At 35.0% G+C, this 27,178-nt stretch overlaps 3 protein-coding genes across 4 annotated transcripts; 1 reads left to right on the forward strand and 2 right to left on the reverse strand.

The window, feature by feature from the left end:
* Positions 1-3,322: 3,322 nt before the first annotated feature.
* Positions 3,323-6,096, reverse strand: LOC144558449 (CASP-like protein 2C1). The gene is made up of 3 exons (XM_078307292.1): positions 5,917-6,096; positions 5,689-5,827; positions 3,323-3,795 (listed from the first exon to the last, which is right to left on the reverse strand). The coding sequence occupies exons 1-3, from the start codon at positions 6,081-6,083 to the stop codon at positions 3,544-3,546; spliced, it is 558 nt and encodes a 185-aa protein (XP_078163418.1). The 5' UTR covers positions 6,084-6,096; the 3' UTR covers positions 3,323-3,543.
* Positions 6,097-12,374: 6,278 nt separating this feature from the next.
* On the forward strand, positions 12,375-22,484 carry LOC144557954 (FGGY family of carbohydrate kinase). Of its 2 annotated transcripts, XM_078306626.1 has the most exons (15): positions 12,375-12,556; positions 16,405-16,484; positions 16,719-16,836; positions 17,295-17,473; positions 17,586-17,668; positions 17,898-18,073; positions 18,734-18,795; positions 18,889-18,997; positions 19,388-19,501; positions 19,727-19,846; positions 20,145-20,265; positions 20,923-21,079; positions 21,229-21,301; positions 21,390-21,517; positions 22,194-22,484. In XM_078306626.1, the coding sequence occupies exons 1-15, from the start codon at positions 12,487-12,489 to the stop codon at positions 22,314-22,316; spliced, it is 1,713 nt and encodes a 570-aa protein (XP_078162752.1). In that variant the 5' UTR covers positions 12,375-12,486; the 3' UTR covers positions 22,317-22,484. The 2 variants fall into 2 exon arrangements, with proteins under 2 accessions (XP_078162752.1, XP_078162753.1); XM_078306627.1 differs by lacking the exon at positions 16,719-16,836 and having other exon boundaries at positions 12,411-12,556.
* On the reverse strand, positions 22,411-25,802 carry LOC144557953 (Glucose-methanol-choline (GMC) oxidoreductase family protein). Its single transcript, XM_078306625.1, has 5 exons — positions 25,562-25,802; positions 24,608-25,261; positions 23,652-23,947; positions 22,756-23,366; positions 22,411-22,671 (listed from the first exon to the last, which is right to left on the reverse strand). Exons 1-5 carry the CDS (start codon positions 25,650-25,652, stop codon positions 22,578-22,580), a joined length of 1,746 nt encoding a protein of 581 aa, XP_078162751.1. The 5' UTR covers positions 25,653-25,802; the 3' UTR covers positions 22,411-22,577.
* Between the last annotated feature and the right edge of the window lie 1,376 nt (positions 25,803-27,178).

Below are 27,178 nucleotides of genomic sequence, written 5' to 3' on the forward strand. Positions count from 1 at the left end.
ATCAGTGTAGAAGTACCAAACAACTTTTTTTCTGCCTTGTGAGCCTCGTTGTTAGTAAACTGATGAGAAGGTATAATTTGAATTAATCAATGTGATTGAACCCCAAAATATAGAGACGTGATAATACCAAATTAAACAATACAAGGCTATTTGTGTACTGTATATATCATATGATTCCCACTGAAGTCTTTTGCCATCACAAAATTTTCATGAAATTGTACATGTACAAGATCCCAAGTCGGATATCTTCGTATATTGGAGAGCTGAGGTTCATTCTTTGCTCCATAGAAAATAGTGTTAGATCATGTTAACATAAAACTGAAAATGTCATATTTATGTGATATATTGAGTGAAATGTTAAAGGAAATCAAAGTAATAGTGTATATGTTTTATGATTAGCATGTGGTCAGACGGAAAGAGAAAGGTTGCTACATCTAATAAGATTTAAAAAAAAAAAGGATATCGGCCTTGGAGACATCATGTTCATTTTTATTGTTTTCATTTGCAAGTCTGATTTTTAAGGTACTTTGGACCAAATTATTGATAAAAATTCTATTTGTAAGAAGTAAAACATGCATCAAGTTGTTAAATAATTTAAAGTTTTTGTTGTTTTTCAAAAATAGATACAAATTTTTAAAAATTAAATGTACTAAAATGATCACAATATTTTATGTATTACCTAAAAGTGATTTTTAAACCGTGATCAATAACTCAGAATTTAAACTTTTTTTTTCCAATAACACATAAAGAAATATATTAATTTTTCTTACAGCCGCGAAAAATTTGACCTGAAAATGTTGATCTGAGTTATTTGTCGCAGTCTTTCTAATAAATCAAATTATATTATTTTTCATCTATTTTCAAAGAAATATATTAAATATTTCTAATATTTCAATACAAAAAATAAATAAATTATAAAATTTTATGTTTTGTTAAAAAGAAAAAAACACAAAAACAGGTGAAAATCTCATCGGTTTGTTTTCTTGAAACTGGCAAGAATCTCACCAGTCCCAATTTTGGAACCAGTTGGAAAATAACCGGAAATGGGTAGAAAACCGGTGAGATTTTGACCGGTTTGGACAATTTTTTAAAATCCTATGCAAAAATAGATAAAATTTGAAATTTATTAATTTTTTTGGATATTAATAAAAATTTCGGTACCAATGAACATCCAACAATACATATTTAGCACCAAAATTCAATATAGTCACCGGTAAAAATGAAAACTGAAATATATTTTATTGCAACTTAACAACAAGAAAGATTCAAACATTCACATTTAAATACTACTTTGAAACTTTACAAGATATGGCCCTTTGACATCAGCTGCTCCTTTGTATCTATTGCTTCAAAAACAAAACATTAAGGCTGTGCTTCAGACGGGAAGAGCCTGTCATTAAAGGAAAGGAACGAGAACAAAGGGGAAGAGGAGAAGATAGCGGGCTGCCCACGTCGTGACCCCGCTCCAGAGGATGATAATCAGAAAGGAAAGGAGAGGAATAACACACTACTGTAACAAGAGGAATGATGCTCGAGCTCTCCCTTCCCGTCACTTCCCCTTCCTCTACTGACGCTGATTCTGGAGCACAACCTAAGAATAATCAGTGCATTTCAAGGATACCAAAATTATTCCTCTCACCAAATATGTTTGTAAAAATAAAAAAAAAATAAAAACTGTAAGAACCCAAAATAATTTTAGCCGTAAGACCTGAAGAAAGAACCTAAATATTTTGTTAAGATTGTTTCCAGATGACGAAAAGAAAGAAGATCAGAAAAAAGAAAAATAAATGAAAAAGACCTGTGCCTTATCTTTGCAACTAACTGATCACAAGGCTGGGAGAAGGATACGGAGAGGGACAAGGAGAAGAGCATTAGAAGGAGAAAACACGAGAGAAAAGGAGGAGAACAAATTTACTGTTTCCGTTTGGTCTCAGCATCAAAGTGAATCAGTGATCCGTACCGATCATAAAACGATCCGATGACATCAGTCCACCAAAGAATCTGATGAATTTGAAACACTTAGGTTGTGTGCTGCAGAAACAGTGCATGGAGAGGAAGGGAAAGGAACGGGAGGAAGGTGATCAGCGCGTTGCTCACCTCCGAACAGTGTTTCGTACACTTCGATTTGAAAGTAACAAATCTCAGCAAAATTCGCAGAGTCGTCACCTCCGAACAGTGGCAGTTCCCTTCCGCTCCCCTCCGCTACATCCATGGTTCCAGAAATCGGCCGATTCCGAGTCAACTCGGAATCGGACGGGACCGGGCAGAGTTTTACTTGAGTCTCGCACCTGTGCGAGTTTCTCAGCAAAACTCGAATGAACAGTGCTTGACTCGGCCGAGTTTTCCGATTTGCCGGCCGAGTCAACCGAGTTACACCGAGTTTTATCCGAGTTGAGCTGATTCCAAGAAAAAACTTCCGGCTCTCACTAACCTGGACTGTGCTGTGCTCTGTCGTAGGAGGTGCCATTCGAGTTTCCTGGGGAGAGTCTCAATCGGCGCAGAAATTCAATTGGCTGAGGAGAAGAGAAGAGATCGGCTGAGGAGAAGAGATTGGCCGATTTTCAGAACTCTCCATTGGTGCAGGAAAAGGTGGAGCTCAGAAGTCAAAAATCTCCATTGGCGAAGCTGGAAAGAAGAAGAGTCGGGAGTAGAAAGAAATGACATGGAAAATAAAATGAAAATTTACAGTCGGCCCCTCTCATTTTACTATTTTACTCTTTGATTTTACTAGGAATTAGAAATGCAGTCGGCCTCTCTCTTTTTTTTAAATTTATAGTGCAGATTTTGTTTTTTCTCGTACAGTGCAAATTATTTTACTCATTGGCGCATGCTTTTGTTTTTTCTTGTACAGTGCAGATTTTGATTTTATTCATGTAAAATAATTAATTTAAATAAATCATGTGACTCTATAGATTTTATTCATGTAATATTGTCTTAATTAATATAGTTTTTTTTACAAATTATTTTTATCAATTTTTTCCTATTTTTTAGCTACAAAACAAGGCTTCTGCCAAAAATATCCGAGTTACCGATCCGATTCTTCTGATTCCGGCCGATTCATCCGATTCTGACTCGGTGGTCAAAAATCCGATTCCGATTCCGATTCTGATTTCTGGAACCATGGCTACATCTTCGCTTTTCCGCTTCTGGAGCAGGTGATGGAATCCAGACTAGTTACGGTCTGATCACTCTTCCCCTCCGCCCCCTTTCCTTTCCTTTAATGAAAGCCTCTTCCTCTCTTCTTTTGGAGCACAACCTTAGCTCTACTATGAGTGATATATATTATCTCAGAACTTGAAGACACAAAATTAATAAGTCATGAATGAATAAAAATAATACTGGAAAACAAAAGACAAACTAAGAATCTTATCAGATCATATTAACAACTGACTAAACTTTAAATAAAAGAAACTCTAAACATCCTCCAAGTTCCATGATAAAAGAGCAGAAATACAAACACCCAGTTACAAGACCAAAAGATACAAGTAAAAAAAGCAGCAAAAAATAAAATTACAGAACTGTCATCAAGAACATGCACATCACCTAATGAGCCCTAGTCATGGACCGGGCTGTACATGGATATAATCTAAACAGTTGATAAGCCGAAACCGAGGAAAGCAACACCATGGACAGCGAGGCCATAAAGCCGCAGAAGAGACTGCCACCGACTTGTACACAGAATCTGGTATAAATGTTACATAGCTTGGTCCACTGGAGACTCTGGATGCCCGTCAATGCAATCATCGATCCTTGCAATGCAGCCAAAGTCGTGGCGAAGACTACATAAACAGCAGCCTAAAAGAAAGCAAGCGCACAACCAATTAATTACTTGTTATGTACATATCTTGTGTATGAATAATTGAATATGGAAATCATCTTTTAATTTCTATTTATTTTCATTTTCTAGATGGATATCTCTATTTTTGTTGCTTTGTTGGATTGGGCCAAAGAGATCAGAAAGAAGTACAGTTGACAAGAGAAGAACAAGAAAACTTGAAGTGAACCATGGAAATATATATCTTGCAGAGGTTTTGCAAAAAAAAAAAAAATGTTTTGCACATAGGATAGAAAAATATCTGATATACTGATATTCATTTTTGTTACTAAAAGGAAAAATAATAATATGACCTAATAACTTTCCAGTTGTATTTATTTTCTTACTTACAATATAATTGCATCCAACTGAGGTAATAAGACCTACCATATCATTAGAGTATGTATATCCATTATTGACTTAAATAATCAAGGGCTTTTTAAATTCATAAAATTCTAATCTAGTTATATATACTTTATGGGACTGTATAGTGGGGATTGCTGGCAAGAGAAATTAATGCGTACATGTACTTACCAAATAATTGAAATTAAATCATGTATGACAAGTGCCTTTCAAAGTAGCTGAACTTTTCTCTACCTCCATAAATATATATATATATATGCCAGTCTACAACTTCAAGTAAGACAGCTAACGACCTCTTAAAGATCAATTAAAACTTTGAGCTACCTTGGAATTAATCAGTGGGAATTAATAATCCATCTACGTACTAATCATATGTATATCTAGACTTGTATGTTTAGCAATTTATTCACTGGACAGTGGTACATTTTCTCCTTAATAATCTTAAGTAATTATATATCACCAATGTAATTTCAATATCTTATTATAGGGACAAAATGTTTGCATCGATCAGTTGCTCTTTGAAGAAATTAAGTTGTGACCATTTTAAATTCAATACTTTTTCTTCAAAAAAAAAAAATTCAATTAAAGGCATGTAAGTGTAATGTTTTTACTGAAGAATTTGAAAATCTTAATTAGAGTATTGTCAAATGATATTCGAATTGCACGAAATCTAACAGATATATATATATATATAGTTTATTAACAGCAGATTTTCCAACTTCTTTTCTTTAATAATTAAATTTGAAGCTTTATCTTTTTTGTAAAAATAATAATTTATTTGAAGCTTTAGTGATTAATTTGATAATTGCTGTTAAGATAATTGAATAATTATATTATATTGTAAAGAGATTAACCCAGCAAACATATCAATCACAAAATTAAAATATAAGGTCTGACATGTTTCTTTTTATGTCAACATATGTGGTAAATAATAGAATAAATCTGTAGACATTAGACACGTTAAAAGATAAACCGGGTTGCAATCAGGTAAAATAAACTGACATAAATAATTAATGAGTGAGGCTATGGTACTAATAGTATCATATATACTGGCCCGCCATATGGTCCATCATGTGTATTAATATTTTTATTTTCAATGTTCAATAGCCAATATAAACTATTTAACATGGTCTCCATATAAAAATATACTTATAAATTAAATTTTACATTTTCTAGAATAATCTAGAATTTTTAAATCAAGTGATTTTTTTATCTACCTAAACAAACAGTAAAAAGATTGTAAAAAATATAAAATTTGAGCTGCAAGTATATGTTCATATGAAGATCCTGTTGAATGATGCAGATAAATTGTTTAAACATAAAAAGTAAAACTAATAATTCATAGCACGGACCAATCCGTGCTATGCATATTACCATAGCCTCACTCTGTATACAATATGAAAGATAAACTGATAAGATTTCCGGGAAAATATTGAAGTTATTTCTTCATTAGTGCAAAAGTAAAAAAGTGTGTCAGTTCTTATTGTTTCAAACAGGGCAATGAAAGATACCTGGTCTAACAGAAAGCAAAACCAAGCATATGCTCTGTTACTGCGACATGAATTTTCCTTCTGAAAAGAGTTATAGATGCATCTCAACAATTGAAGAAAATTATAGCCAGCCGCCGCAGCTGTCGCCATGGTTACAACCCTACCAAAAAGAAGAAGAAATTAAATCAATCAAAAACTTGATAGCTAGCTATATAATGATACACCAAACAAAATAAATAGAGCACTTACCACAAGGCCTCAATGTCCTTTGCTGTGGCCTTTTTCTGCATAAAGATGACCATCTTTGTCTGAGCATTTAGTCCCATGAGCAGTGCTGTCATGGCACCTAAGACCATGCACACGAATCTCAAAGCACCCTCCACTTTCATGACCCTACTCGTTCCCTCTCCCATCATCTCTCTCCCTCTTTCCTCTTTGAGTGTGATTACTAATTAGTTGTGGAGAAGTAGTATTTATAGAGACCATCGCCAAGCGAGGACAAAAACAACTGTATTGATTATTGAATTGGCTGATTGAAATCAAACTGTCATTTTTGCGTCAATTTCATTTATATATATTCTTTGTTCTTTTGAACGAATAACTATAGCACAAAGGGGGCAGAAAATTAAAAACATATATAAAAAATAAAAATAAAAACAAAAACGTAGAAACTAGCTAGCTAGTATACGTTAGGTTCATATACGCCATTACTTAATTGTCTCCAATTCGTTTGGGTCCATCCCAAATCCTTTCCGACCCAACGAGTGACTAAGTTTGAGAAATAACTTTGATCGATAATTCAGTGATAAAAATAATATTCTCGATCTAATTTTAGATGTGATATTTATATGAAAATTCTCTGTGTGAATATAAAAAATAAAAAAAAATAACAAGTGTCCAAGTCATGAACTTGATCTGCAACCATTTTGATCTAACATGTTATTTTTTTTTTATTCTTTATAGAAAAAGATTGAAATCAAGTCACTCAATACTCTAATTTTTACGAGAGATATACCTAGTCGGTTTTTCGAATATATAATGTACACATAAAAAATATTAATTTTTTGCCACCAAATCAAAGGCACATTTTCAACATGTTGAAAATCTGGTTGTTATTTCTTTCAAATGATGTTAATCTGATATGGAGAGTACTAGGAAATAAATCTATTGTGATTCCAATGGAATAACAGAGTCTTGTTATTTCAATTTCAACCAGGGGCGGACCCACATTGGTTCAGAGGGGGGCAACTGCCCCCCTCTGAATTTTCGAATTTACTGTAAAAAATTAGTCCGTTTTGTTTTTGCCCCTCCCTGAAAATTAATTTGTCCTTCTCTAGATCAAATTTTTATTTTTTTTGAAGCCAATTTCAGATCCCTTTTATTCGTTAGAAGAGTTGTTCAGTGATTTTGGGTTCTCTAATTTTGGATGAATTTTTGAGGAAGAAGAAGAGTGGTTCATTGAAAATAGACATGGTGCTTCATGAACCAAGAGGTTAATTCGTACGTGGGACCTGTTTACTAGGTTCAAAAGAAAATCACAGCAGCGAATCGGATTGGTTGATAGAGGTGGACTCCATACGTCAGATTAAATAAGAGAGGAGCTGTGAGCCTGTGACACATCTTTCTTTTAATTAATGTTTTTTCCAGGCCGGCCCATTTAACCATCTAAATAATGGGTACCACTTGGTCAGAATTATCTTCAAACTTTTTGTTCAATCATTCCGATTTTCTTATAAAAATCTTATCTCCTACTCTTTTATTGAAATAAAAAGTTTCTCTTCTCTAATTCTTGTTTGTGTTTCAAAAATATATAAAAGTTCTATATAACTGATTATATTGGTATTGGTATTTCAATTAAATTATGATTGGTATTGATTCCGATTAGTTAATGAATTTGAATCCGATAAGCTATTTGAATCCGATTTTTGCCCCTTTCTGAAAGAAATTCTGCATCCGCCGCCCCTGATTTCAACTATTCAAAGTTTTTTATTTACGAATCTCAATGAAAAAACTTTTTCATACACGAATTAATCTCAATAAAGTTGAATGGTTGGAATCGAAACAATAGGACCCTGTTATTAATTTGGAATAACAGCAGATTTATTTCCATATTTATTTACGCACATTCCATTGGAATCGCTAGTTAGGGGAAGGGATTTGACCGTGGACAGAGTTTGGGGGTGCAGTTATGTATAAGACTTGCATACGCTAACTATAGTGACAAATGAATTATTCGGATTCGGTTTAGCGATGTCAAAAATTCGTGATTTGGGAAATGAATAAATTGATTTTCTCTCTAATTTTGTTCTCTATTCAATTTTAATTGTAACATATCGTATGATAGTATGTGTAACAAGTATGTTTCTAACTAACACTACAACAAAGTAGACACTTTTTGCGAGAAAAAAAGCGCATTTATGACCGTCGTCTGTCGCAAAAAGAAAAAGCTGAACAATGAATGTTGTCCGTCGCAAAAAGTCTTTTTTTTATCCTCGCGAAAAATGTCTCATTCTTGTTGTGTAAATTTAGACTTCTACACGTAAAAGAATGCATTTAATCAAAAGAAGACATATTATTTGATTGGAGAGCTGATATTAAATCCGAAATTTCATATTTCAATTATAGCTGTTGACGGATCAAGACATCTACGTGTATAATATAAGAATGGAGATGTATATGTATGTTTTATTTATTTATTTATTTGAGGTCGGTATATATATTAAATATTTCATAGATATATGTTTACAAAAAGAGAAGCCATATCGTCGACGTTGCATTTAATGTTGAGAAGACTGCTAGGTAGCTAGCTACTAGAACATGCAAGTGTATAAGATAACATCCACTCGTATGTCGATCTGGTGGAATTTTAATATATATGTGGTACGTAGCAAATCTAGCTAGATTGCTAGAACATCTTCAAGACAAATCATTTTATATAATTTTTCAAGACAAATCATTTAAGCAAAAGCAGTAGAAATTAGAAAACGAGGATGGTCCCAGAGACCCAGACTCCAGTATGGGTATGGGGTAGGAAAGATGGAGATATTTAATTGACCCCCCATCAAAAGGGATCCATATATCCTCTCAAATACATTACTGAACTTGATCGAAACGGACGGTTCAGATCTATTCTCAGTCGATGATTACTCGAAATGATGCAAGGCAGTATTATTTGTGCTTTGAGATTCATGTCAATTTAAAAATCTGGACTGAAGGTAAATCTAGACTGTCTGTTTCGATCAGGTTCATGAGAGGATGCGGAATCCATCAAAAGATGATGACAATCTAATAAAGGTATGTTTATTTTTCTCAATTTGGCCCCTATTAATTTATTAAATTATTTGTAACAGTACGAGATACATAGTTGAGGGGATGAAGAAAAGGAAAAAGGTTTAGAGAATTTTAATTTTTTTTTTTTCCGTAAGCAGTTTGATATCCCGATTTTTAATTATGTGTCATTGTCAATATCTAAATGAATTTTTTTTTTCTCTCTTTTAAAAAAAATATATTTGGGCATCGAAAATGACATAAAATCGGACCTATCTAACTCGTTTGAATATCACCATTTAATTAATTAATAAGCTTGTAGTTATTCGTATTTAACTATTTATGAATGGAATATACAACAATAATTTGATCATGTACCACACGTAGTCTCTTTCATTTGTACTTGCTGCTATTATTGTAAAGGCATAATTGATTTGTTGTGCAATCGATTTCTGATTCAAATCAATAGAAAGTACCAACAATAGGAAATATATATATTTGTTATCTTTTATATATATATATTGTTTCATAATTAAGTTCGTTGATATTGAATGGTACTATTTTGAAAATTTGAACAACAAATTAATTATATTTCTAGATGCAGAAGTGATAAAAGTTCCAAGCAACTTATTTTATGAGCATCAAATTTCTCTAATACATCTTTACACCAATAATATATTAGAGTTTTTGTTGCACAATTAATTGTTTTTGTGCAATTAATATTCTAGTATTGTAGGGGACAAATTATTGGTGTAATTAAGGAAATAATTGTCCAACAAACAATTATCAATCTCAAATAAATAATTGTCCCTACTCCCTAGAGAGAGATATATACCAACCTCTATTTTACAGGGAAGAAATAATGGAGAGAGTGAGATAAAATAAAATCAGGTCCTTTTTAGATAATTCTAGTGTGTATTTAATTTTTTTGAAAAAAAAAAATGTCGATTCCGTGCATTCAATTGTTTATATATTTTTTAGTTTTGCGCATATTCCAAAAAATAGCCGTTAATTTCTAAAAATAAATATATAATTTTCAAAATTAATTATATTAATTGAGTATTTTTCTGTATAATAAATATGTATTATAATTTTTTCGCTATATTACATACCTCCTATTTTAACTTTTAAAATAGTATTTACTGATAAAGTAAACCGTAAAATAAATATTTTCTTCAATAAATGAAATGGTAGTTACTATGTAAATTTTAGTCATGGACTGTATGTTAAAATAGGAGGTATATAAAAATTTAAAAATGCACAAAAATTACACTTTTGATATTTTCAAAGTTGATTATATGTTATATATGATAACATAATGCCAAAATCAGATCATAAATATGATAATGAACTATTTTAGTTTGTAATTACTTCTGTATCTTTCAATTAACTATTCATTTATTCTTGCAAAAGATGTAACATTTACAAGATGTTTACTTTTCTGTCAATACACTTCAAATAACTGTTTGTCAACTGTTATACTGTGCTTGGATTGACATATCACCATCACATCCCTACTTTTGGAAAGAAACACTCGACAAAGAAGTGAAGAAAATAAATGAGTTAGGTCTTTTCAGCTAATTCTTGCTTGCATTCAATTGTTTTTGTGTATATATATTTGGACATAAGTATATTCAAAATAATACCCGTTAATTTTTAAAACTAAAACTGTATTTTTTATATAAAAAATAAAAATGTATTACAATTTTTGTTTCTAAATTACTATAAATTGACTTCTATTTTTTTTTTACTAGTGATGAAATATAATTTATACTAAAATGCTATGGGCATTCTTAAATTGACCTCCATATATTTTTTTTTTCTGAAAAGTGTATATGAATGACTCTCATTCGTTTTTTCCAAAAAAAAATTTGTATTAATTAGAATAGATTATTCTAATTTATTAAAGTAACATTTATAGTAATTTTATATCATATAACTATATCTTCTTCATATATATTCTTTATTTTTTATGGTGTGTTTTATTCACATAACAATCGAAGAGAAAAGAAAATCAAATTTATTTATTTATTTTGTTCAAATGAACATTTCAAAAAGACTTGAATTTGGGGACTTCTAATAATTTAGAATTTTTTTAATCAAAATAAAGAGCTGTATCTATCTCTCCCAAAATTTTTAGATAGTTACAAAATTACTATTTTTTTAGAAGATTCTAGACCATCAAAAAAAAATTGTACATATCTAAAGAAATAGTAAAAAAGTTTGAAAAAATACAAAATTTGTCTCCAAGCACATTTTAATATAGAGATCATGTTGAGTCGCTTGGATCGAATATTTAGAGTTTAAAAGGATAAATAAGGATGTGAGCCATGATTGAGGCATTAAATCATTGGAACATTTGACCCCTCCTCATGTTAAAATAGGATTTATATAAAAAATTAAATGTGCACAAAATTACACTTTTGGTATGTTCAAAGTTGATTATATGTATCAAAGATAATGTAATGTCCAAATCAGATCATAGATATAATAATTAACTCTTTTAGCTTGTAATTACTTCTGTATCTTTCAATTAAATATTAATATCATCTTGCATTGATGTGACATATATATATAGCATATTTATTTCTCTCTTTTTGAAAGAAACACTCAACATGCCTACGGGCTTTTGAATGCAAAAAAAAAAAAAAAAAGAAGAAGAAGAAGAAAGAAAGAAACACTCAACAAAGAACACCAAAGACAATGCCAGTAGTTTTGATTGGTTGTTAAAATGTAAAAAGTAATGCATAAGAAATACAAATTAGAAAAAGTCTGCAAAATGGTTTTAATAGAGATATTTACATTTTTTTTTTCAATAGTCTTCAGATTCCCATCAATTTGCATGTATAATTTTTTTTTTAAATAATTAACCAACAAATGATGCAAATAAAAAGTCAGTTCTTGCTAAAAAAAGATATTGCTCTTTGGATTTGGAATTATTTATCCCAGTGCAAAGTTGATTTTTTATTTATTTTTGTAGCACTTAATCCTCACCAAATATTACTCATTCGAATGACGAATTGAGACTATTAATTTAAACTAATCAATTTCACGAATAATGCATGTACAACAATAGAAAATTAAACGTGAGATGAATTTCCATTTTTATCTTTTTTTTATTTCTATATTTTCTACTAATAAAATTAAAATATATAAATTTTATATAGAAACATGTGTTTAACTCTTAATAGTTTGAAGTTCGTTTTTTTTTTTTTTTCGTAAGAAAAAGTAAATAATGTGGTGGTGGTTTTGATTTTCTGCGGTATCCCTATTACAGGCCCAGTTCTAAAAAAATTGTGTACAAAAGGGCCTCTTTTCAGGCTATCAGCAACTCAAGCCCAAGTAGCTTTAACTCGGCCCAATTTAGCACTCCTGTGTAGCGGCCCAATTTTTCAGGCTATCGTTCAATTACTATCTTTGTCATTATCTGATTAGGATAAGGCGAGAACCGAAACGATCAGAAGTCCGAGCTGCTACGTGGCCAACTCCTCCCCCGTTGGATTCGAGCACCACCTCTCTGTCTCTCTCTCTGGTCCGATCTCCACCGCGAGCATGGCCTCCTCCCAACCGCAACGCTCTGTTTTTCTTGGTGTTGACGTCGGCACGGGCAGCGCACGTGCAGGTTCGTTTTTACTTTCTACTTATTTTTTGTATACACTTGTCTCTGTTATTCTTCGAGTTGATTTTTTGAGCTTCAGAGTTTACTAATAACTTATTTGAACAACGTTGTAAGAAACGATCCTGTAAACAAAGGAAATTTCTTTGTTTTCTATTTCTTTTAAAACGAAGGCATAAAGCCTATTATTTTCATTACTGAAATGTTAAATACAACCAATCGAAAAAAATAATTATATATATAAAACAACTGATTAAGATATACTACACTACTCCATGTTATAAAAACCAGGATGTAATCTATTTTGCCTCAGGCTCACAGACCCGCATCCCTAACTAGCTATTGAACAGATCAAATTGTGTACCAATTGGATGGACTCAGATTTTGATATGAAGTAGTACGGTTTCAGCTTAGAGTCTGCATCATTGGCCTTTGCATCAAACACAAAAAAAAAACTACCCAAGAAAAACAGGTACCTTACTACGGTACCCCTCCCCCCCCAACCACCAACAATGTTAAGCCTGAAGCCTCTATTTGCATCCACAAATCAAGCAACCAACACAAAATAGAAAATGTTTGGGAGTTCAACCTGATATATCAACATAACAGCATCATTTTAGGCCTTCATTAACAGTGGACCAGTGGTACCTCCATCTCTTAACAGTTTAGGATCTCAACTGGGGCTAAACACTTAATTGGAATAACATTTATAAAGTTTTGACTTTGTCAGCTCATCCAAGTTCCTGCCCAATAAGATATCATAGAGCATATTGTCAGTATCATGTTTCTATTAATACTCACTTTTAACTGTCACACCCCGAAACATGGGGTCGTGCAGTTACACCGCAAATACACAGTTTCCCGTGTACCCGCAAGGCAATTATTTAGACTTAACTCCAAACAAGCATTTCATCATGCCATATTTACCATAACAGTAACATTAAACAAACTATTTATAACCTACATTCCAACGAAACCTTTAAACAGTGATTTACAATCAAACAAAAAGAAAGCAAAATATTATAATTTCCCAACTAAATTTGATACTAGTTGGTATCAATATAAAGAAAGGTATTTACACTTCTAAACAGAAACCTGACAATTATTCACTTAAAATAAAAGGTTTCTAAAACTTAATTGAATGAAACGATGAATCATAAAATCAATAGAGAGAACAAGGAAATTGCTTTGCTATACCACCAATTGTAGAAGGAAAAGAGATATTGCACACGACTAATGATTTCAATTGCTAGGGTTTAGTCAGTCAGTCAGAGTAGGAACAGGAACCAGCTCATTCCCTTCGTTCGGTAGCTCTATCACATCCACGGCATGGGTACTTACTCGTCCTCCTACACGACCTCCTCTAATCTGCGGCACAATACCTCGACCTCCTGGTGGAGGTATGCCTCCACGTCCACGCCCCTGTGGAGCTCTATAACTACCACTGCCACTACTCTCAAGTGTACTCGAAAAAGTATTTGGGCACTCTCTAATCCAGTGATTCTTATTACCATATCGAAGACATGTTTTATTAATGCGACGACACTTAGACTCTGAATGTGGCTTCTTGCAAACACGACACCAAGGTCCAGTGGCTCCCGAAGTAAATCCTCTGTCCGGTAGGGCATGCATAAGCCATAGGTCGAACCCCTAATCCACTTGCTTGTTTTCTTTATCAACTTTTGGCTTGATATTTCTGGAGAGGGTCTGTTGCGCACTTTTTTTGTGATATATTTCTGTCTGTTCAGCACATTTCATAAGGACTGGAACCCCTACAGTTGTAGAATGGTGAATAGCTAGTGCAATTTTTGGGTCTAATCCATCCAGGTACTGTCTCCGATATCTTTCAGGATTTCTTCTCACATCTGGGGCATATTGAGGCAGATCAAATAACAACCGATTCTTTTATGCGCTTGACACCCCCTCGGTTTGATGGGTCAGGGGATATCCTGCTGAGGAAGAATGGATGGTGAGTTTAAAGGCTAAATTTACTATATGTTGTGTGCCAGAGGTAAACAAAGTGGAATTAGCATAACAATTGTTGGAAAAATCTGGTCAGCATTGGTGGGAGGGAGTCAAGTTGGAATATGAGGGAGTTGAACAGGAGATTCCTTGGCAATGGTTTGAACAGAAATTTGAGGAGCAGTTTTTGAGTGATTTACATCATGAGACTTTGAGAAGCCAATTTCTGAACTTACGCCAACATGAAAGGTCTGTAGAGGAGTACAATCGGTTGTTATTTGATCTGCCTCAATATGCCCCAGATGTGAGAAGAAATCCTGAAAGATATCGGAGACAGTACCTGGATGGATTAGACCCAAAAATTGCACTAGCTATTCACCATTCTACAACTGTAGGGGTTCCAGTCCTTATGAAATGTGCTGAACAGACATAACTATATCACAAGAGAAGTGTGCAACAGACCCTCTCCAGAAATATTAAGCCAAAAGTTGATCAAAGAAAACAAGCAAGTGGATTAGGGACTCGACCTACGGCTTATGCATACTCTACCGGACAGATTGTTACACCAAGATTTACTTCGGAAACCACTGGACCTTGGTGTCGTGTTTGCAAGAAGCCACATTCTGGATTAGAGAGTGCCCAAATACTTTTTTGGGTACACCTGGGAGTAGTGGCAGTGGTAGTTATAGAGCTCCACAGGGGCGTGGACGTGGAGGCATACCTCCGCCAGGAGGTCGAGGCATTGTGCCGCAGATTAGAGGAGGCCGTGTAGGAGGACGAGTAAGTACCCATGCCGTGGATGTGATAGAGCTACGGAACAAAGGGAATGAGCCGGTTCCTGTTCCTACTTTGACTAACTGACTGAACCCTAGTAATTGAAATCATTAGTCGTGTGCAATATCTCTTTTCCTTCTACAATTGGTGGTATAGCAAAGTAATTTCCTTGTTCTCTCTATTGATTTTCTGATTCATCGTTTCATTCAATAAAGTTTTAGAAACCTTTTATTTAAAGTGAATAATTGTCAGATTTCTGTTTAGAAGTGTAAATACCTTTCTTTATATTGATACCAGCTAGTATCAAATTTAGTTGGGAAATTATGATATTTTGCTTTCTTTTTGTTTGATTGTAAATCACTGTTTAAAGGTTTTTGTTTCAATGTAGATTATAAACAGTTTGTTTAATGTTACTGTTATGGTAAGTATGGCATGATGAAATGCTTGTTTGGAGTAGTCTAAGTAATTGTCTTGTGGGTACACGGGAAACTGTGTATTCGCGGCATAACTGCACGACAAGAGAAAAAAGCTTGTTTCTGATTTGTGGCAGTGTTAGAGCATACGTAATTATATCCTCAAAAGAGCCCCAATGTTGGTATAAGTTTTGAGATGCTCCCATGCAGAACAATATTTTTTGCACAAATGGACACATTAAGAATTAGTGATCCCTAAATTCAGGTATAGTGGTATCCTTTCCTACTCAAAAAATTTCTTTAGTGTGGATTTTATTTTTGTGTGTCATTCACATAAATATTTTAATTTTGTGTGAAAGTACACAAAGGAAATATAATAGATGGTATAGCTGTCCTGTGTTTATATTTTAATTTTGTTTATGTTTTCTTGCAACTTGGTCATGAGATTTTATTATTGTTGATATGAGCAGCATTTGAGCAGATGATTTGACTGAATGCACTTGGCAGTTAGGAATTGACTAACTGAGAGAACCGATGGAACAACTACCATGAAAATAACTTGAATCCTGATATGTGGTTATGTTTAGTTGGAACTGATAATTGCAGAACAAATTGCTATTTTAAATTTCAGGACCTTGAATCAAATCTTCCTAATGGAGTAATGTTTAATTGAAGATCTGCATATAAAATGAAATCACTTTGCAGGCATTTTTGATGAGAATGGGAAACTTTTAGGCTCGGCAAGCAGCTCAATTCAAATATGGAAAGAGGGAGATTGCATTGAGGTTGGTGAATTTTTGAGATGACATTTTCTAACAATCAGAAAAGAAAAAGAGAGTAGAATACTTGAGAGTGTGCTTGCCATGTTTTCTTGGGTTTTCTCATCAAGTTGAAAATAGGAAACTTATAGAATCAGGACTAAAATAAAAATCCTCTAATCGTTTTCAGACTAATTGTTCAGTCTGCCAAACCAAAGTAAGAAAATCTTTATGATTCTCATACTTTAGATTTTGTGACAGCAATCATCTACTGACATTTGGCATGCTGTCTGTGCTGCGGTTAAATCGGCATGTTCAATAGCAAGTGTGGCCCCAGAAGAGGTGGTTGGTTTGGGCTTTGCTGCTACCTGTTCTCTTGGTGCGTCGCCTATTAAACTGAAATAACTTCATGTATGCCCTTACAATATGTTAGATTGTCTTGTATAGTTGTCTGCCATTTCATGTACCCATTTAAAACTCGGAAACCCCCCCCCCCCGCTAATTTGCTTATATATAAATTCTAAGGAAAGAAAACAGTTGTGGTGATTTTGATTTAAATGGGGAAGTGGCACACTGCGGGGGGGGGGGGGGGGGGGGGGGGGGTTCAGTGGGTTTCGGAGGATATTGCAAAATGAGGTCTGGAAGATATTTGCAGTGTCCCTTCTTTATTGGTAGAGTAGGAACTAGAAAGCACTTTCTAATATTTCTTGATAAACTTAGAAAGTTTACGGAACAAAGAAATAGAAGGGTTTTTATTATAACTTCTTTATAACTTGGAGCTTATTTGACAAAGCCAGACTATAGGATAACACTCTTTTATCTTTTCTTTTGATGCAGTGGCTGTGGATGCAGATGGGTCACCAGTTACAGTGTCATGGAGTGGAGATGCGAGAAGAAATATTATAGTATGGATGGATCACAGAGCTGTTAACCAAGCTGAGCGAATCAACTCTAGCAAGTCACCAGTTTTACAATATTGTGGTGGGGCCCTCTCCCCTGAAATGCAAGCCCCTAAGGTATTATTTGTAGTGGTACACAACAAGCGAACTATGTAGTATTCTCTTATTCACTAATTCAGCTGTCATTCGGTAAGCAAACACCAGAGTTTCTTCTTTGTGCTTTGTGTAGTTGTTATGGGTTAAAGAAAACTTGAAGGAGTCCTGGTCAATGGTGGGTAGGTGGATGGATCTCAGCGACTGGCTTGCATACAGGTACCTTATAATTATCATAATTACTTAGTTTCAACTTAATTCAAATACAACATTGAATTCTGCATAAATTGAGCATAGTTGCACTCGTGCTGGTAAAATTCAGAGTTAATTGGTTAAGTCTTGGTTTTGTCAAGTCAAAGCTTGGTTAACCGTCTTGGGAAACTATCTATCCTATATTATGTCTGGAATGGTCAATTTTTCTATTGATATTTGTGCAATTTTTCTTTAGAGCAACTGGAGATGATACTAGAAGCTTATGCACGATTGTATGTAAGTGGACATACCTTGGCCATGCACACATGGACTTGCACGAGTCGCGAGATATGGAGGCCTGTGGATGGGATGATGACTTCTTTGAAGAAATCGGCCTTGGTGACCTTGTTGAAGGCCACCATTCAAAAATAGGTCATAAAAGTTTTACTTCTATTATAGAACTTTTTTCGATCTTACAATCGAAGGTGTCTGCAAAAGGTGGCTGGTATTTTTAAATACTGTTGGTATTACTCAAATAAATGTTGGCACACACTGTTGGTAAAAATATATCCAATTATATATAGAGAGCTTACCTCTAACTGTAAGGCTTCTTTTTTTGCCTGAATCCTCACCCCATATGTGCATTTTTACTGTTGAATATTTTACCAAGTCTGCAACGTGCTGGAAATATCTACTGTTCTTAATTATCACTCAACATTTTTTGAGGTACTTGCAAAATGACAAGGAACCACTTGGTTAGTGTGACAGTAAAGGTATAATACATTAAATTTATAGTTTCAACCCTGATTCTACCATGCTTCTTTTGTTCCAAATTCCAAAATGTACTCAATTGAAGCCTGACAAGAATGTCAATTCATTTGTAGACATTATATTAAATTAAACTCCAGATCCAGTGTGGTAATATTTGGTCGAATTAATAGAAATTTTGAACAATAATTAGTAGGTAATAAATGTAAATTGGAGCTGAGGAGTGTGCCATTTGCAAATAATGCTAAATACTGGGTGTAAAAGGAAAAAATAAATAAAGGAAAAACATCTTTTATTATTTAAACAATCTTTGAATTTCAACAGGAAGGAGTGTTGCATTCCCAGGTCATTCGCTTGGTTCTGGCTTAACACCTGCTGCTGCCATGGTAGCAATATAAAACACTCAAAATAAAACAATATTTACTTGCAACTACTACTAGTCATGACTTTTTTTCTGTCTTTATGGTTGTTTGTAACAGGAGCTGGGGCTATTAGCTGGGACTCCCGTAGGAACTTCTCTTATTGATGCTCATGCTGGTGGTGTTGGTGTAATGGAGAGCATCTCTGATTCAGATCCCAAATCTGAAGGTTGTTTATGTAGAATTATTTCCATGTATGTCGTTGGATAAATGTTTCAATTCCAGCTGGTGACATGAATCTTGGCGGAGCTTACAAATATAGCACATTAAAATTCTGTAAATTTTTCAATGCCACCTCAGTTAAATCAAATTTACTTGAAAGTAACCTTAAATTTTACAACTCAGCAACTAATGAGCTTCAGTTGTCCTTAATTTAGAACCAAATTGGCCTCAAACATAAATCACCTGTGCTACTAACATTACACCTGACTGAAAGAAGCTAACTAGCAAAACAAGAAGATAATTTCTTTTTTGTCAGAGTGGAACTGTATCTGACCTCAATTCTAAGTGGTAACCAAATCTGTGATAGTAATGCTTGCTTTGATTATTTGCTTGTCAGATGAAGATGCAATAACAAGTGGCATGGTGTTGGTTTGTGGCACATCCACTTGCCATATGGCTGTCTCCAAGAGCAAACTATTGGTCCCTGGTGTTTGGGGCCCATTCTGGTCTGGTATGTAGAATTCATATTGCCTACCTTTTCTTTTAAAATGTGATGTGCAAAGTGACCTTCTATTATAATATTCAGCTCTTGATAAGCTCCGAAGTATGTGAAGATCCAACAAAAAGAGATAGATCCTAAAATATAAACAAACAAAAAACTTTGACATGCCTTTACTTATTTCTATTTTTTCTTTGCATTTCTGGTGCAACGTAACATACCTCTTTCAAATTTCAGCAATGGTGCCAGGATACTGGCTAACTGAAGGAGGCCAAAGTGCAACAGGTGCCCTTTTAGATCACATAGTGGAGAGCCATCTGGCAGGTCCTCTCGTGGCCAATCGTGCTGCCTCTCAAGGTTTTTTTTTTTTGCATCAAGGATGTTTCATTTAAATTTGTCTATGTTTTAGTTATTTCTTTTCTTAGTTCCATCTGATCATATCCATGTAATTCCCCAATTTACAAATAGAATATAACAAGAATGCAGAGGAGACTAGAGAAAAATTGAATAAAGTTTAAAAATAAACGACCAAGCTTCCGTGAGCAAAGATCTCTTATTTCTATCCTCATCTAGACATTATTTTTTTTTTGTATATACATTACATAGGTATTAATTGTCTTTTTTTTCTTTCTTTTTTCTAATGCTTGATGTGAAGGTATATCTGTGTATGAATTGTTGAACAAGCTACTGGCCTCAATGGCACAAGACCAGAATGTACCTTTCCTCTCTTCCTTGACCGAAGACTCGCATGTCCTTCCAGACTTCCACGGCAACAGGTACGTATTTTTAAGGCCTAGCAAAAAGTAATCTAAATAGAAAATAAAAGAATGGCAAAGGAAAAGAGCTTTTGGTAAAGTAATTCTTGAAAACATGAAATGACCTCTTGCATATGTTACTCTTGTTTTGTTGATTAAATTTGTTTTACCACAAATTTCACTTAGCTTACAAAGAAATGTCAAATATTAAGTAAATTGCAGAAATGTTTATGAGAGTGTCATCCATTTTCTCATCTGGTCTAACTAGTTCAGATTTGTAGTTCTTGTCGTTACCGTCAATAATTGTCAAAAAAAATATATATATATAGAACAGAATTCTAGTCAGTGCTGACGTGAATTGAGCTGCTCTTTTCACTAAGAAATTATCCCCTTCCCCAACAGACCTGACAAAATTAAGCTGAAACGGTAGCAAGTTATCCAATCTTTCAGTTTCTCAGCTTAAACTTTATCTGAACTAAAACTATACAAATCATAATATTGTTCAGGTATTATGAATGTAAAACTCAGAATGTTTAGCGCCCCAAATGGGAACTAAATGTTGGGATCAAATGACAATTTGATGCTTTGGGAATTATTTTGTGGTTTACTTGTGAGATTCATTTCTTCACTGTTTTATTGCTTAAAAGACAAAAATGTTTTTTTTTTAATATATAATAGGTCGCCTATAGCTGATCCAAAATCGAAAGGGATGATATGTGGCTTGACACTTGACACAAGTGACAAAAGCCTAGCACTTTTGTACTTAGCTACAGTACAGAGCATTGCATATGGTACCCGACATATCATCGAGCACTGCAATTCTCATGGACACAAGGTTTAGATTATTCCTGTCTACATGTGCTTTATCATTGCAATGTTTCTTACCAGAACAGTTATGCATCTGTGCAAAAAGATTCAATGTATATGGTTGTAGCATTGATTAACTCTAGCTTATCTTGATAAAATTATCACATGTACATGCAGATAAACACACTCCTAGCATGTGGTGGCCTTGCAAAAAATGGGTTGTATATTCAAGAGCATGCTGATATTACTGGCAAATCTCTCTCTCTCTCTTTCTCCCGCGCCTAGAAAAAAAGAATGATAATTATTAAGTTCTCTTTTGACAAATGACATTCCTGCAGGATGCCCGATAATTCTGCCCAGAGAGAAAAAGTCAGTGCTTTTAGGGGCTGCCATTTTAGGTGCTGTTGCCTCTAATAAGTATACAACACTTCATTCTGCCATGAAAGCATTAAATGCATCTGGACAAGTAATCTCTATCTCTCTCTCTCATAAACCTTGGCAGCATCTGCCAAGTACTCTCTCTCTCTCTCTCTCTCTCTTTGAAAAACTTGGCAGGGGCTGCCAAGGGTCTCAAGTTGGGGTGTAAACGGATCGAATAACATCCGATTTCGTCTGAATCCGAATCCGGAAAAGTACTTAAATTATCCGATCTGTATCCGTATCCATATCCGAAAAGTTATAACGGATACAGATACAGTAAGACTTTTTACTATCCGTATCCGACCGTTTACATTTTAAACACAACAAATAATGTGATATATGTTTTTAAATTAATTTATTAAATCGCATATTCTACCAATAATTTATTAAATTGCATATAGATATATATTTTGATGAACAATATAACACTATGAAATAATTAGTGACTAATATTTTAATAATATAATAGATGTTTTGTAACTAACAAGCTAATTATGAAAAATATTCGTATCCGAAAAATTATAACGGATACGGATACAGTAAGACCACTGTCCGATCCGTATCCGACCATTTACACCCATAGTGTCTAGTATTCCACCTCTCTGTTTTTATTATTTTTTATTTTATTGTTTAAACCTTGGCAATGGTTGCCAAGTATAAATTCTCTCTCTTTCTATGTACGAAGTAATAGCTTACATGTGCTCCATGACCTTGTGCAACAGGTCATATATCCATCGAAGGATCCAAAGGTGAAAAGGTACCATGATGCAAAATACAAAATATTTAGATCCCTCTACGAGCAACAGCTTTCGCATAGATCCATCATGGCACAAGCATTGTCATAAATGTAAATAAAACTTGAATCATACTTTTTTTATAACATTTGTATTCACTTCGGGTTCTAGAACAAAGATCAAAATTGGCAGATTTTATATTGTCTTGCTGAACAGACTTTTGAACTAATTATTAATTATGCAACAAAAGAAACAAATACAAAGAAAAAGAATCCAAAATCAAATGTGGGAGTCATTTTAGTTTTTTCTACTTGCTAAGTGATCTTTGAATTTACAAGCAAAAGTACAGAGCTATAAGAGCTCTATTTGATATCACAGATCTGGCGGCGGCGACGGCGGTGGAGGTGTCAATCTCCTCCTATTCCTCCTGTACCTCCTACTAGCCAATATACGCTGCCCCACGTACCTGTTCAATATATTTCAATCACCACCATTAAACATCATACACCAAAATTATACAACTAGAATTTTGTAAGGGGAGAACTAATACCTTCCCATCATCATAATAGTAGCTTGTGGGTTGGTGCCTGGTGAGACTGTAAGTACTGAGCCGTCTACAACTCTTAGCCCCCTGGTACCGATCACTCGGAACTCCCGATCAACCACCTTACCAGCCACACACCCGCCATGGTAGTGCCACAATGTCGCGACATTCCTCCTGCAAAATCCCCTCATTGCATCATCATCAGACCTATTTGCCGGTAATGCAGACCCAACATACCGAAAATCTCCTCTCCTCACACCGGACCCTCTTTGTGATGGGCCCCATGTGCCTATGGCTGGCCTGAAAACAGCCATCGACCGGCTTTGCAAAACATCTCCAACATGACGAAGGCCAGATACACAACGGTTGAGATCAATGTTGGATGGGTCAGTGAAGTAGTTGAAACGCACAAGGGGGCTGTCACGTGGATCCAAGGAGGCCAGGCGAAGGGAACCGAAGGAGGTGGGCCCTGCGACCTTCTCCATTATCGTCGCCACATTGATGTAGATAGGTGTCGAGGACCGATGGAGGAGGATGGATTCCACTGGCGACACAAAGGGGACCACATAAGATGCTGCCTCAAGGAAGGCGTCTCCACCATCCAATATTCCGACTACCTGTGTAACAAATCATACTACGCATAAATTAATGATTAAAAGAAAATGACTAGTGTGACTCTGGTACATTGATGATATCTTTGAAAAGCTTACCTTATGAGGAAATAAGAAAACTTTATTCAGAGAATAATGACGAACTAAGGCCGACTAAATTTTAATCCTATAATTCAAATAGATTAGCCTAATAAAATGAACAGATGAATACAACTACATTAGCAATTTTGATAGATGAGTACACCAATGAATTATAAAAAAAAAACAGGAAGGCCGAAAAAAATGTCGGACCTGTATGAGAGAGTGGTCAATGGAGCCAGGCGGGAGGATGGAAATGCCATTCCGGGGGTTGTCATATAGGTACTGGCCCACGTCAGGGTTGGGCACCGCAACAGGGATGCCCCAAGTAGCAAGGTAAGAGCGGGGCCCAACACCACTCAGCAATAACAGTTGTGGGCTGCCGAGTGCGCCGGCACACAAGATCACTTCACCCCCAGGCCGTGTCATGGCATGGTGCCGCCTTCCCAGCCGGTCCAGAAACACCACTCCCACTGCCTCTGTTGTTACTGGGTCGACGCTGCTAGAACCTGCAACATTGGAAAACACAATTACTTCTTCAAAATGTGTTTAAATAATTGAAGTAAAAATAACAGGAAACTACTAAAGATATGAAAATTCTCTCTGTTCCTCCTATTTTAAATGGTAAAAATAAGAATACAAGCACACGTTCAGGATTAAAAAATTTATTATTCTTCTTCCTTTTTATATTAATGATTAAAATCTGCAGGCTCGTTTAGTGTGTTCAAATCTCATATACAAAATCTTTTGATAACAATAATCAACCTACATTATTACACCAAGTGACCAATCAAATGTCTGTTAATCTAGTTAAAAAGATCTTAACTGAGCTACATGACAGAAAGGTTATATCCATCTAAGAGGGTTATCTAATTTTGTGCAAATGTAACCATACTTTACAAATATAGAACGAATTAATTCTACGCCCAATTTGGCACAAATGTACGGAGAAATCAACCAGCAAAAACACAAACAAAGAAGTAATTATAACAGAGGAAACATAAAATAATACAAAATAGAGCCGAAACAAAAATGATTGTAAAAACAAAGTATAACAATACTAAATCAAGAACTGTTGCTGGCAAGTAAAAACAAGATTAGGAAAAGCAATCACACAAAAAAGAATCCAAAAATAACACAGCCTAAGAACACTGAAATATGGTAATTACCTGGCTGCACTTGGTTCAGAAATACACGATCCACTGTTGCTCGTATTGCGACCCGGATCCGGTCTGGCCTTGCATAGGCTAACAAATCAGCAGCACTATGCCTCCGCCCAGCTGCATCAAAAATTGACCCGCCAATCTTTGTCCCTGTTAAGTGGTTCACTGTGAACCCGTTGTATGGGCCCACACCCGCTTCAATAAGCCCATCCCGTAATGCTGCTTGCCAACCCCTCACCTCTGGCCGGTGCACCAGAGCCCGCTCTATCCATTCATACGATCTATTTACCTCATGTAAATCCCAATTTAATGGTACGTCGGTGAAAAACTCTGGGTGTGCCCGGCTGTAGAATCCAGCATTTATAGAAGACCCACCACCAAGTACACGTGCTCGTGTGTTCGGCACACCTTCTTCGGAGGCAAATGGCTGAGCTGGTGATTCTTGATTGGTTGTGGAGAGGGTCGTAAGAAAGCCCGATGATGTGGCAAGAAATGGAAATTCGTCAGGAGCCCCACCTCGTTCCAGGAGCAAGACACGACGGCCCCCTCCTGACAAGGTGGCAGCAAGAGGACATCCAGCAGCCCCACCTCCTACTATTATGTAGTCGTACTCTGATTCGGCTGGAAATTGAGTTGCATCTTGTGTGAATCGCATGTAACCTGCAGTATGGAATATAATCAGGTTGTGAGTATGAGGGAAATTATGACAAAGGACAACTACTGGACAATTTTTTACAGATTGCTCCAAATTAATTAATTAACTTCACGAAAAAGAACTAAGCATGCAAGCAGAAAAGATGAAAACTTTTATTTACAAGCAGTGTCATCGAGTAAAATTGACCCAATCCATTAAATTTGACTATTTTTTATATATATAAGAAAATTTCACAATGGAGAGTGTCAGGTTAATTTCGGAGTTTCGTTAAAGCAATTTGGAAAAATGAAGAGCATGAAGCTTACCTCTTGGAATAGCTGTCGCTGTGTGGTGAAAGAACAAACCCAGGGAGATGAGAAGGAGAAGGAAAGAAAGGTTCTTGACCATTTCTTGCATTGGGTTTTGCGATACTATGATCAGGAAGTAGGGTTTCAATTTGGGAGGGAGGAGGAGAGGGAGAGAAAGGTTTAGTAGTGTTTGGGTTGGATTCTGTTTGAGCTTGTGGAGGGAAGAGGGAGGATTCTAAATACTTTGCAACGCGTTCTCTGTTTCAAGTCACCGACGAATGGGTCCCAAGCAAGCACAGAAGGCGTTACTTTGGTGCAAGCCTGTGGGCTCCGCCTGTAAGCGAATTATGTGAGAATCTGTATAGAGAATCTGAGACAGAGAACCCCGACTAACGAGAGAGATTCACGGTTAGACGCGGATTTAGTGAGCCTTTATTATTAGTGGGACACTTCTTTAACGGTGTATGATAAGCCGATGTTACTGCTAATTTTCAGGCTGGGACTTTGGAATTGTGTATCGTTTTAAAGATATTTTGGGCTCTTAATATTCTGGGCCTTAAAAGGCCTTCTCTATATAGGTTAGAGCCCATTAACTTAGGAATTCGTATCCCCTAAGGTAACAACATTTTATTTTTGTGCAAAAAGGAAGTACGGGACCAAAAAAATCCATCTTTTACTATAAAAAATCATATACGGACCGATCCAATATTTATTAAATAAAAAGTTTCTGCTTAGAAGCCCAATACATACTAGTATGGGCCTCAATAACTTTTCTTGTGTGGGTTTTTTTTAATTAAAGTTTGGTCGCAAAAAATATTTAAATTCAACGCCACATGGCATGTTTTCAGCACAACAACATAAAACTTTACACCGTGAGAACAGTGAGGAATGGCACGGGCAAAAAACGGAGCAGAATTCAGAGAATTTAATGGACTAAAATATACTAAAAGTTCAAATAGAATGTTGGCGTTTTACATATCAAAATACTATGTTGGCTTAGTTTATCAAGAGGTCGAATCTCCTGCGCTCCTGAGGCAAAAAATTTCTGCTCCTAGAGTCACTATTGGTGAGTCTGAGATCAAATATTTAAATATTAAAAATGATTCCAGTTTCATCCGACAGTGGCTTTAGGGGTAGGAATTTCTTACACCCCTGAGGGCAGATGATCTGATTCCGTTTGTCAAACCCCGGTACCGATAACTATTGTTTGTTTATTGGATCCCGCAAAACAGTGAAGAAAAATAAGAATACTTTTATACTGAGATGACATTTTTTAATTTTAGAAATTAAATATTATTTTATTAGAAACAAAATTAATTACTTTTTTCTCGATAAATAAATGAAACATATCAATGATGTATTCATCGGAGAGAGACTAATTGGTTACTTTTTGTAAGTTGTAACATAAAATTTGCCAAAAAAAAATCCAAAAATAACTGAAATCGAACAATTAATTTGATTCTAATAGAATGTGAAATTTGAGGATCTTCTCCTCTTCTTTCTTTTTTCTTTTCCACCTGAAGTTATATTGGAAAGAGGATAATGAGAACAAAATAATGATTTAATTAAATTGATTTTACATACCGTGTGACTGTTAATGTAATAAATTGTAAAAATCAGTAAGAAAGAACTGTT

The sequence above is a fragment of the Carex rostrata genome, chromosome 8, assembly GCF_964058835.1.
Source record: "Carex rostrata chromosome 8, lpCarRost1.2, whole genome shotgun sequence".
Taxonomy (NCBI): domain Eukaryota; kingdom Viridiplantae; phylum Streptophyta; class Magnoliopsida; order Poales; family Cyperaceae; genus Carex; species Carex rostrata.